Genomic DNA, 12,436 nt, shown 5'->3' with positions numbered 1-12,436 from the left:
GCTCTTCCACATGTCAGGTCCAGCCACCCACCCTGTGGTGAAGGCAGAGAAAGGAGGTTTGTTACGTGGTTTGTGCAGCCGTGGAAAACAGCTGCCATTGTCAGATGGCAGACGATGACGATGGTTCATCGTCAGCCATCTTTGGGGTACAGAATGAGATTTAGGTTTAAATAGAGGAAGAACTGGGTTGGGGAAGGTGTGCATAAATAAACAGTCCCAGTTACAGGTGTCGTCTGGTTGGTCATTATCTTAGTTTTGGTTTCTGGAGAAACTGTTATCACGGCCATCACCTGAGGGCATCAATCTGGCTCCCACGAGATGATTACTACAGCTCCAGCTAATTGCCCTCATTTTTTGGGGTGTGGGTGTATGTAATCTTGAGGGCTCCCTGTTGCTTGGGAATAGTTTCAGTCTCTTGTCATAAAGATGTTATCCATCAGTCCTGTCTTTACTGAAACCCAAGGTGACTGCAGGTGAGAATGGCTCAGGTACAAAATGGAGGCAGGTCTGCCAAGCTTTTCTCCGGCTGTTAGTTAATTCATGGGCCCCAGTAAGGAGTCAGTGTTCTTCAGCAAGAGCACTTCAAACACCTGTGACATGTCCCTCCATCCTTTATCACAGTCCCCACCCCATGCACTGCCTTCCTTCTTCCCAAAGGTGTGTCCTCCCTGCTTTGGGATGGCCATTCCTCTGGCTGGACTCTTTTGTTCCCTGTGGCATGGATCACGCCTGCCCCTTCTGCAAGCTTTCCTCAGGGCCACTCTCACAGAGGGTGTGCTCTGTGGTCCTCTGTGCCCCTGGTATGGGTCTCCTGGCTTCTCTGTATTCGTCCATCTGGTTGCTCATCCATTTGTTTTTTGCCTCTTGTAGTCTGTGCCTCCCTCAAAGCTGAGGAACCTTCAGGCAGGTTTTCTGTCACCACTGCTGGCTCTGCCTCTTTTCCTCCACAGACAGGTCATTGGCTCTTCAGACCATGGTGAGGCCTTTTCTGTTGCCATCTTGACTTCTGGCTTGACTGTGCTCTGGTCCCATGGCGTACCATATGTGCCATGTGTGGCGATCATAGGCTCACCAGTCATAGGTCCTACACACGTCCCTTCTCAACCCTGAGTCCCCAGGACCTAGAAATGCTGGTGCTTAAGCTGCTTTTGTTGAAAAGTGCTGCCTTCTTACTTGGGCCACAAATTAGTTAAAAACAGGAGAAGCTTGGCATCCCTGTCTCCATTTTGTACCTGTTGTATTTTGTTCTGAGCCATTTTCTCCTGCAGCTACCTTGGCATCAAGGAAGGACAGGAATGAAGGATAACATCTTTATGACAAGGAACTGAAACAACCCCTAAGGAACAGCGGAACCTGCAGGACAGACCAACCCCAAATGAGGACAGTGACCTATAATGATAAGACTGCCCCCTGGAGCAGGAGTGATCATCTCATGGGAACCAGATTGCTCCCCTCAAGTGAGGACAGCGATGACAACCTCGCTGGAACCCTAGTACTGATATAATAGCCAACCAGGTCACCCCTGTGGCTGGGACTGTTTCATGCCTACCTCTCACCCGCTGCCCCTAATTCTTCCTCTGTTTAAAGCTAAAGGTCGTGTCTGACCCTGAAAATGACTGGAGATGGGCTGAGTGCTCACTTTGTCTCTTTCCATGGCATGTGCCCAGCCATATAATAAATCTCCTTCTGTCGCCCTTCACCAATGGTGAAGGCATTTATTTGGCATATAGGGGTGAGGGGCCGGACCTGATATGTGGAAGTCCAGGAGTCCTGATATGTGGCCTGGCATCCAAACCTCTGCTTTCATGTCCACCCAGCAGAGGAGCGTCACTCACTCAGTTTTTTCTGTCCGTGAGCCCTCAGTCCTACGTGAATACTAGCTCTGCGGTTCCAAGTCTGTTGGCAGGAAGGTCCTAGCCACAATTAATAATCCTAAACTGAGGGAGATGGGGCAGGGGCCATGTGCACCTGCTGTGGGCATCTGCTGAGAGTGCCATTTCTCAGAGAAGCCAGCCAAACCCTAGCTGCAGGGGGAGGCAGATCCTGCCTTTTAAATCACAGACTCAGCTTTCTGCAGTGCTGGGATTGTTGCCCACAGTTCCCCACCTGCAACACCCCAGGCTCCTCTAGGCTGATAACGGTTACCATGGTGGCACAGGGCAGCCCTGGCCACCAAAGACCAGCACTCTAAGGGAGCTCAGTGAAGGGAGTGAGGTGGGGTGGGGGTGACGCCCACCTTCCCTCCATCAGCGCCCCGGGAGATAGATTTTCACAGGGGGTGAGCACTGAGCCTGCACAGGCTCCTGTTGGAAGTCTGAGTCCTTGTTCCCTTCCCCTCAGCTCTCTGCTAAGGGACCTGTTACTCATCAGGTCTACTCCTTACATGCCAGGAAGTCTGATTCCTAAGCCACCGTGGTTTCCACAAAGTTTTGGCCACATCATTTTCATTCTTCATTTCCTTCCTTTTTAATGGTTTTTTTTTTCTTTTTATGTTGGCAAACAAATAACCAATGCATTTTTCTAGGTAGCTAGCTTTTAAAATCGTAGGATTCTGGTGCTGAAATCAAAGAAACAAGGTTTTTTTTTTTTGGAATAAAACCAGAGTTCTGATTGCCTTGAAAGTGCTGTGGGTGGAGTGATGAAATTGCCAGGCTCCGGGTACAGGGGACTTGTCGTGCAGCTAGACTGGACGTCAGCACCTCAGGGTTCCAGTGAAAATGAGACAAAGGAAGCACAGAAGCCAGGAGAACCAGGGCTCTCCTATCCTGAGGGGTTTCTCTTCACTGATAAGCACGTTAGAAACTGGAACGCTGCTCTCGGGTCTCTGCACCCATGCTCTCCACCGGTTTCCAGTAGACGCTTTCCTAGAAGGTCCAGGGTGCTCTCACCCCAAGCTCCTTGCCAGGCTTAAAGGGGGTTTCTTTTGCCGGTATTTAAAAAACTTAATCACAATTGCTATCATTAAATACATCTTTAATGAGTGTCAGCTGACCATGGCACCTAATAGAATCAATGAATCTGTTTTGTGCGTGTGTTAAAAAGGATTAGGTTTTTGGGTGCTGTTTTGCTGCTAAATTAAAATACATACATATGCTGGGATGTAGCTTGGTGGTACAGCGCTTGCCTAGCATGCGTGAGGCCCTGGGTTCGATCCCAGCACCAAAAACGAAAAGACAAAAAAAAACACCCCCCCCCCAAAAAATAAATAAAATACATACATATAATATAAATACGTAGAAAACAGATCGGGCTTTCTGGAAACCTACCTTGTCTTGCTGCAGTTTGGGTTTTTAGAGCACCACAAGGTACAGAACTGATGAGTGGTGTGAGAACCGCTGGCTAGAGGTGGACCAGAGGGAAAGGCCACAAGCCTGGGGACCAAAGATGGGCACTTGGGGAAGTCTGGGCTGGCTCTGTGGATGTGACTGCTGGGGAGAGCTCGGGGAGTCCAAGGGCAAAGGGAGTGAGAGGCCGGCTGAGTGAGTGAGGGTACAGGTGGTGAAGTCCTGAAATCTGCCCGGCCAGCCACTCCGGGACTGGCCCTGGTGATGAAGAAGCAGCGCCGCAGGGGTGGGAGGAGCCCATTCCCACCTCGGGCCTCTCAGAGCAGCAGGAGCCTGGGGATGGGGCTGCCCAGGCCAGTGTCAGGGACTCACTCAAAGGACATGGAGCTTGTGAATGTGGAGCTGGATTCTAGAACTTGTGAAGCTGGCGGGAGGCCCAGGTAGCTGCTGCCACCTAGAGGTGAGCTTCCTTCTTCTCCAGGAAACCCCACTTTTGTTCTTAAAACCCTGAATTAGGCAGATGATGTCCACCCACATCACGGAGGCCAATCTGCCTCCCGCTCAGTGACCTGGCCACAGGTGTTCATCAGAGCCATGCACCTTCACAGCCACCTGGACTGGTGTCCAGGTCAACAACGGTGTCAGACCCTGTCATGCGGACACTAAAATTAACCACCCCACTTACCAGGGAAGGGAGGTCACACACACAGGAACACGGTGAGGTGAGGCCGGTGCACATCGGCCCCTGCAGGAACCACACAGAACATCAGCACAGAGAAGCCAGATGGCCCCCATCCCACCACACTGTCAGGGCTGTGACTGAAGTGTACCCTCTCTCACCTGCACTGCCTCCTTGCCCTCCCTCCCTGGATGCCTGGCCCAGAAAGGCTGCTGACCTCCCCTGCTCTCCCTCCCTGGATGTTGGGCCCTCTGCTGACTTTTCTCACTCTCTCTCCCTGAGTGCCTGGTCTGGAAGGGCTGCCTCACTGAGGAGCCCAGGAAACTTTCTGGGCAATTGGAGCGAGCTTTCTTTCACTCCTGGTTATTACTGAACCTAACTGGGGCTAACTGGGGGTGATGAGAGAAGCAGAAAGGACACAGGATAGACAGACAGACAGAAAGTTGGGGCCAGGTGTGTTGGGCGCTTGGGTGGAGACACACAATCCTCGTTGCTTCTTTTCTTCCTTTCTCTGTCTTTTCTTTAAGGCCTTACTCCTTTACAGTTCTTTAAAATCTTGCTTCTAAAGTCTTTCCTTAAAACCTTGCTTTTAAAGTCTTCTTTTCTGTTCCTTAAAGTCTCTTTCCTTAGACTTGCCCTGTCCCATGTTTTCTCTTAGCTTTTCTTTAGCATATTCTCTCTTAAAGTGTTTGCCCCCAGACTTGTGCTGTCATGCTCTCTCTTAGCTTTCTTAAAGTCTCGGCCCTCAGACTTGCAGACAATAAACAGCAGCCATTCACTCGCAAGCTGCCAACCAATTCTATCAACCCCTCTTCAGCAATTCCCCTTCGGCAATTCTCCTTCAGCAATTCTTTTCCCCCTTCAGCAATTCTTCCTCCAGCAATTTCCCTTCAGCCAAAAAACCCCTTCATCAAAAAGCCTTCCCCATCCAAAAAGCCTCCCTTCGTCCAAAAGCCTTGTGTTCTCCTTCAGCGACTCTTTTATACCCAGTGGTAGACAAGGAGGTGGAGCACAGTTCTCAGCGAGGGTTGTGACATTGTAACATGAGAAACCTGTGTTCCTACTTCTTTCTCTGAACATAAACAACTTAGAAAAAGCAGTTGATCTGCATCATATTCTCGCTGTCTTCTGTGGCTGGGGCTGTGCCCAACTCAGCCTGCAGAACACCGAGTACAACTGTGCTTATGTCCTCATAGGCTTCTCCTACTCCACTCCCCACAGGCACCATCACTCCCCTGTTTTCAAAAACTGCGGGAGATGTCCAGTAACAGTACTGTCCAAATGTCACAGGGGTGGGTAACAATTCCTGCTTGCCTCTAAGTGACCTGTTGAATGCAATGTGAAAAGTGTTTTATCCCCTCTTTGTGGGCTGCTACAAGGTCCTGGGGATTTGTCCACACACGAATGGTTGGCCTCTGCCCAGCTCTGCTCTTTGGTAACTCAGCTGTAAGTTCTTCTCTTAGGATTTTGACCTTCAGAAGCAGGCAGTGGCCTGGAAATGCTGCCGTGGATTTCATGAGTGGACAGGAGAGAAGCCAGGAGCCAGAGCCTCCAGCCAGTGTCTGGGATCTCATCCTAGTTGTGTCCCTTCTGGGCTGTGTGAGTTGGTAACAGGCATTGCAGCCACAGAACCCCCGTTTTATAGTGACAGCTTCCTAATCAATGGGACGGGAGCATTCTGCAGACACAGTGGGAAGACTGGGGCTGGAGGAAGGGTGGTGGGCAGTGGACCGTGGGAGTTACTGCCATCAGCCGGGGATTCTAGCAGAACCCTGACCACTCTCCTTCAATTCCTATTATGCTGTACTCAGGGGCAACTTTAGAAACTCGGAGTGTGGTTGATTAGAAAATAAGAACAGCTAACGTTCGTACTGCTGCTTTTGACGGCAATATTAGAACTCAAAAGGAAATTTGTCCCGTGTCATTGAACATTTTTGAATAAAATATAAAAGGGAAACTCTGCAACAGTTTTGGTCAGTATTTCTTGCACTCATAAGTTTTCTTTCCATTTAAAATACTCTCTGAAGTAATCTTAGTTGCCTCTGTCTGTAATGTGTTGCTGGTTCTTATCCCATTTTAAAGAAGCAGAATGATCCTGATTAGCAGAGGAATCCAGCGTTTCCCAGGCTGACGGATTCCAGGCCTCGCTGAGCGTCTCAAGAGACAGACACGCGTGGGAGATGGCTCCATCACAATGTGGTCTTTCCTGAAACTCCCTGGGTACATGTGAGCTTCAGCACCCTTGTCATCAGCTTTTCCATCACTGTGACAGAACACCAGACAAGACAAGTGAAGAGGAGGAAAGATTTGATTTTGCCCGTGGTTTCAGAGGTTTTAGTCCACAGTTCGCTGCATCGATTGCTTGGGGCTTGAGGCAAGGCAGAATGTCATGGTGACAGAAGTAAGTGGCAGAGCTGGGCACCTCGTGGTGGCTGAGAGGCAAAGAAAGGACACAGGGCAGAGGACAAGATACACCATTCCAGGGCATGCCCCCGTGACCCGCGTCTTTCAGTGAGGCCCGTCACCTCCTTTTCACCACTCCCAACAGTGCATCATCTCACAAATCCCTCACAGGATGGACCCCCTGATGAGGTCGAACCCTCAGGATCCACTTCCCAAAAGCCCATTAACTGGCAGTCAAGCCCCCAACTCTGAGCATCAATTTCTTTTGTTTGTGAATTAGTCAGCCAGCGGGACCAGTATAAATAAGTCATAAATCCACTGTTAGCCCAGTTGTGGTGTCCAGAGTCCAGCTGCAGGCATCTCTGGAGGTTGATGGTAGTGACTGCACAGCAGAACATTCTTAATGCCACAGAGCTGTGCATGTAACGTGACCAAAATGGTGACTTTTATGTTATGTGTATTTTCTGCACACACACACACACACACACACACACACACACACACACACACACGCACACACGCGCACACACGCACACACGCACACACACGCACACACGAGACGTCTTGGAGATGACTTACTGGTTAACACTGCGTGAGCCCCTGGCATATGTTCCAGAAGCCCCTGAGAGTCACATAACACATTTCACTGTCCCCAACTAGGTGTGAAGGCAAATTAGAGTTTGTTCCTTGTTTTGACCTTAAGATGGTTGAAGGGTGTTAGGTTACGGTCAGACGTGATTAAGTTTGCCTCACGATGCAGACTTCCCATAGCTTAAAAACCCAGCTGTTAATTAAGAAATTCACTTGTTAACTTAGAACCAGGTTAACCTGATTATTTCTTCTTTCCATTGGTTTATGAAGAGTCCACTGTGTGCTGGGCTCTGACAAAGCAGTGGGGGTTCCTGGTGAGCCTGCACACTCAGGCTTCAAGGGGCTGGTGGGGTGGGAACGCGGGCGAGGGCAGAGAGAACCTGGGGACTGGATTGTCAGTGTGCAGCTGGGGACCTTGTCAGTGAGGCTTCACACAAAGGAAGATCTCAGGGCTGAGACCAGACAGGCTGGCAGGAATTCAGAAGATGAGGACTGGCACCTTCTGGGCGGGTGGAGGACCTGCCTGTGGCCAAAGGGAATCAGTTGCCAGTGGGTTTGGAAAAAGAAACAGCAATGTTAACAGTGCTCCGAAAGTGATGGCTTATCTTAATAAGGAAGAGAAACTCGTCACGTGCCACTCTTACTACATATGTGGGAAACCAGCAGGGCTGAGAGCTGCAAGCTGACAGATGAGACAGTGAGCCAGCTACTTGTGACAAGAAGAGGAAAGAAACTGAAACCCACAGCCAGGAGCAGGCAGCTGTGTCCTCAGGCCATCTCTCACCCCTGCTCCCCTTTTCCTTTCTAGGCATTTCCTCATCAAGAGGAGACAGTTTGGAGGAGAACAGACCTTGCTTTCCCCTTGCCTACAGTGCTTGCTTAACTGGATGGGAGGGGGACAGAGAAAAAGTCAGTGACAGCTGCTCAAGTGACCAGAACAAAAGAAATCCTATCTCACAGATGTGAGAACAGTGACTCACACAGGAGCCTTATAAAACACCCCCCAGGGGATGGCAATGCCTTAACTGAACTTTTCAACATTCTGCCGTCATGTTTGGGTTCTGAGTTGAGGATATGTAAGTGAAAAACCATGTCCCAGAGGATCACAGACTGGATGGGAAAGTAGACAAGGAAATAGATTTCAGATGATGGTGTAAAAATGCAAATCATTATTTACTGAATGCAATGGTGGACAAGACTCTGAGATAAACACTTTATGTGTTAGTTTTCTTAATCCCTACAACAATCCTGTAGTAGATTTTATTGTCTTCATTTTGCAGATGGGACAGTGGAGAGTACATAGTGATTCACTCCAGGTCATAGAACTAAGAAGTGGTGGAGCTAATCCCTTAGGTCCACCCTTAGCGACTCACCCTGTGATTCCCAGCCCTGCCTGCACATTAAGAGTCAATGGGGGAAGAACTTGAAAATGTCAGGATCCAGGAACTTCCTTCCACAGCCTGACCAACTGAGTCAGAATGATGGGGGGTGGGGGGGTAGCTGGACACCAGGGTTTTGTCAAGGCTCCCATGTCCCCAGAAGCTGTGATGGCATATGAAACTCATAGTGTGAGCAGAGAGGAGGACTCTTAGGGGGCAGGGGTCCTTTGGTGACACTTCCCCAAAATAAAAGAGTGTGAGCTGCAGTGAGATAGAGGGGGAGAGGGAAGCCCTCCCTGAGGAAGGGCTCAGCCCACAACAACAAGCCTGGGAACCTTGAGTCTAGAAGGGCTAGACTTGAGGGATCCACCATGCCTGGCCAGCAAAACCTTCTTGATGAGTTTTAGTGGGCTGGTTCCCCCCCTGCTCGCCAGGGTATGTGCTTCAGTGACCTGTGCCAGATGACTGTCACATTTCATGGGCACTTTACCCATGCAGTCATGGATCCAAATGTCCAGACACAGGAGAGGGTTAGGAACCGTCTGCTGACAGATCACTGTGCAGTCAGGGTCCGAATGCATGAGAGGGGTTTATCACAGTATGGAAAATACTTATGATGGATGTTAGGTTTTGAAAGCAGCATTTTAGGGTCAGGAGCAGAAAAGCGGAGACCTCCCTTCTCACGAAGAGAGGGTTATATCTTCATCTGGCCACAGGGTCTCCTTTCAGCCCTTTGACTCACTCAGGGAAAATAAAACCCAAGGAAACAGTAGGGCAATGCTGGCAGAGTTAGTCCCCATGGGGAACACCAAATACAGCACACTCCATGGGGTAAGAAGAGCATAGCGTCCTTCCTCAGCAAACTGGGAGACACACTGACGAGGAACCTACCTGCAAGCCAAGGCCCCGGCAGAGCCAGTTTTGACAATTTCTATTGCCAGTGCCATCAGCTTTGACCTCAGATGTGGCCCGGCATGGAGCAACCTCCCTCCACAGGTGCAGCCCAGGCGGGCTGTGGGTGGGGCTGCCTCTGTGGAGGTGGTGGTTCCTGTTTCCATCCTTCTGGGTATGAAGACAGAGAGGTGGCAGTAAGGAAAGCGGCTTTGGAAATTCTCCTCCCCAGGCACCAGTTCTGGTGGGGCAAAATTTACCAGGACTGATATGATCAGTGGTCTCCAGGGAGGCCTGCCCCACCCACCCCACAGGTGGATGCCAACCCTGCCAAACCATCATTTCAGATGCAATTCCTACATTGTGCATTTCTCCCAGATCAGTATAATGGTCTGTTAAGCAGGAGAAGCAGAGTAAGTTTCAGAAGGGACCTAGACATTCAAACTCCCACAAAAAGATGGAGAGGTGATTTTGAGACACTTAGAGGCGAGGGCTTCCTGTAAGAAACAAGGGAGATGGGTGCTGGTAATCCCAGCTACTCAGGACGCAGACATTAGAGGATTGAGGTTCGAAGCCAACCCAGGCAAATAGTTTGTGAGACCTTATCTCCAAAAAACCCATCACAAAAAAAGGGCTTGTGGAGTAGCTCAAGGTGTAGGCCCTGAGTTCAAAGCCCAGTACCACAAGAACAACAACAACAAAAAAGAGGGACTTAACTGCACTGTCTTTAACGTGATGTACAACCTATAAAAATAAAGCAAAATTTTATAGAAACAAAAGCATAATGGGCTGAGCACAAACTACATAAACACAATACACCCGCACCTCTTTAGAGCTTCAGCGCTTTCTGGCCTCAGTTTCCCAAGTCTGTTCAGGAGGTGAGAAGAGTGAAAATGACCTGCCTGCTGAGACCACAAGGCCCTCTGTCTTCCTCTCTCCTCTGCCAATCCAGCCACCTCCATCGTTCAAGGGCTGAAGAATGCATGGTTCCCGCACACGCAGGAGCCCGTAGAGTCGACATTGTCAGGAGTAGGAGTCCCTGAGGTCGGAGCTGGGAGGCTCCACGGCCTTCCTCCTGCCTCTGAGGCTGCTGAGCACCTTCCGGTAGGAGTGGGTGAAGGCCGGGTTGGAGAAGCAGTAGACGGCCGGGTTCAGGGCACTGTGCAGGCAGGTGAGGCTGCCTGCGATGTCCGAGGTATGCACCATCTTGCGCCAGACAGGGCAGCTCTGTGACCCTCGAAAGATGTGCACCAGGGCCCTGGCCAGGATGCTGGGCAGGAAGCACAGTACAAACAGCAACAGCACCACAGTGACCAGGGCCTTGGCCCTCTGCAGCCTGGGCTGCTTGTGGGACTCTCGGAGTCTCTTCTGGAGGATCCTGATGAGGCTGGTGTTGCAGAACAAGATGAGGCCGAAGGGAAGCAGGAACTGGAAGAAGAAGAACATCTCCTGCCAGGTGGCGCTGGCGGATGACTCTCTGGTGGGGTAGAAGCTGGGGCAGTCAGTGGAATTCTGGGCAGTCTTGGGACCAAACAGGCCTTGGTGGGTGAGGGCTACCATCAGAAGCCAGATGAGGCCTGAGATGCCCCGGGCTGACCCGGGGGACAGAAGGTTGACCTTGAGCCGTGGGTGGACCACACGCAGATACCTGTCTAGAGCTACTGCAGCCAGGAAAGCCACTCCCACCCCTCGGCTGAGGGTCAGCAGGAAGACCAGCACCTGGTATGATGTGTGGTTGAGACCCCAGACCTTGTGGTTCAGATAGAAGGCCACGAGGAATGGCAGGCAGACAGACAGCAGCAGGTCGGCGACCACCAGGTTGAACAGGTAGACAGTGTAAGGCTTCCACATCTTGAGGCGGAAGAAGAAGGTCCACAGGGCGATAGCATTGCCCGGCAGGCTCAGGCCACACTCCAGGGCAAGGAGGGTGCCCACGGCTGTATCCACCTCCGGGCTGGCCACTGAGCAGTTGGGGAGTGACATGGTCCCAGCTTTGCTGCACAGGAGCAGTGGGAGAGGAACAAAATGCAAGGAGACCTTGCTATGCTCTTTCCCCTAAAAGAAAAGGAAAAGGCTTTTTCCTTCCACAATGCATGCAAGTTCTGTATTTGCTCAGTGAGAAAAAATACTGAACCAGCCGCAGGACTGGCTCCAAAGAGACCCAAGATTTGTGTGGGGAAAGAGGATCAGCGGAGAGGGGGAAATCCCTTACAGATTTGTCCTAAAAAAGGGGAAATTATGTTTCACTTTGTATCAGTGGGCCCCAGAGCTGAGGGTACAGTATTCTGAGAATGTCTAGTGACCAGAGCTATTTGCCCCTCGCTGCTGAAGAAGGGACAGGAAAAGTTAAGGGACAAGAAGACGTCTACATCACTATGTAGTTTGAAGAAGTTTCGTGGGAAAGTCGTCCCCCTTTTCTTAAATGCTGAGACCCCTGCATCGGGCTTGATTTTACATACTAGGTCTGACCTGGCTTCCACTTTCACTCAAAAGAGGATTTAGGACGTCCTGGTCCTGACAGCTGACCAATCACTTGTCCTGTCATTGTGTCAAATATTTTTTTCCCTCTTACACCACCCGGGTAGCATTTTAAAGCAAGATATTCAAGTACACTTTTCTTAGGTTACACGAGTTTAAACCCACAGGGCCTGGGTTGGGCCGGTAAGCAAGGTACCATCAGTGGCTATGCAAGACGCCTAGAATAGGGGAACGAGCAAGCGGTTCACGAGCCCAGGAAGGTTGTGCTGTGTCTCCAGTGACCGAAGCAGTGTTGGGCACATATGTGAGTCTGGCCTTTCTTACCCGTGTTGGCCCCAACTCTTCTCCACTGTTAGTCCCAAGCTTTGGACTTGGGCTTTGCAGTCGGAGTTTAGCTGCCTTCGTGCTTCTCCACTCAGCAGCCCTGCAGTTTTGGGAAACCAAGTCAGCTTCTGTGCACCTGGGAGGTGGAGGCGATCCTACCTCCTTGCAGAGTGGCTTCGAGCAATGGCTTGGTGCTGATACAGGTGAGGAAAACTTCTGGCACCACGACTTGAACATCATGGGTGCTTGATACATTACTGTGGAGATCAAGAACCTCACGCAGACGCTTGGTTGAACAATACCCTTTCTCTCCTAACACGGCAGTCCTCTTTTGTACCAAATAGCAGTTCTACGATGCCTTGGTTCCTTCCCTTCAGGTCTAGCTTCGACAACTAAGACCTCGGCAG

At 50.6% G+C, this 12,436-nt stretch overlaps 1 protein-coding gene across 1 annotated transcript; it reads right to left on the bottom strand.

Moving 5' to 3' along the window:
* Nucleotides 1-9,646: 9,646 nt before the first annotated feature.
* Gpr31 (G protein-coupled receptor 31) lies at nucleotides 9,647-11,302 on the bottom strand. The gene has a single exon (XM_020152692.2). It carries the CDS (start codon nucleotides 11,208-11,210, stop codon nucleotides 10,251-10,253), a length of 960 nt encoding a protein of 319 aa, XP_020008281.1. The 5' UTR covers nucleotides 11,211-11,302; the 3' UTR covers nucleotides 9,647-10,250.
* Between the last annotated feature and the right edge of the window lie 1,134 nt (nucleotides 11,303-12,436).

This window comes from Castor canadensis, chromosome 1 (genome assembly GCF_047511655.1).
Source record: "Castor canadensis chromosome 1, mCasCan1.hap1v2, whole genome shotgun sequence".
Classification (NCBI taxonomy): domain Eukaryota; kingdom Metazoa; phylum Chordata; class Mammalia; order Rodentia; family Castoridae; genus Castor; species Castor canadensis.
The sequence above is the reverse complement of the archived record's forward strand: the minus strand, read 5'-3'. Positions and strand labels throughout refer to the sequence as shown.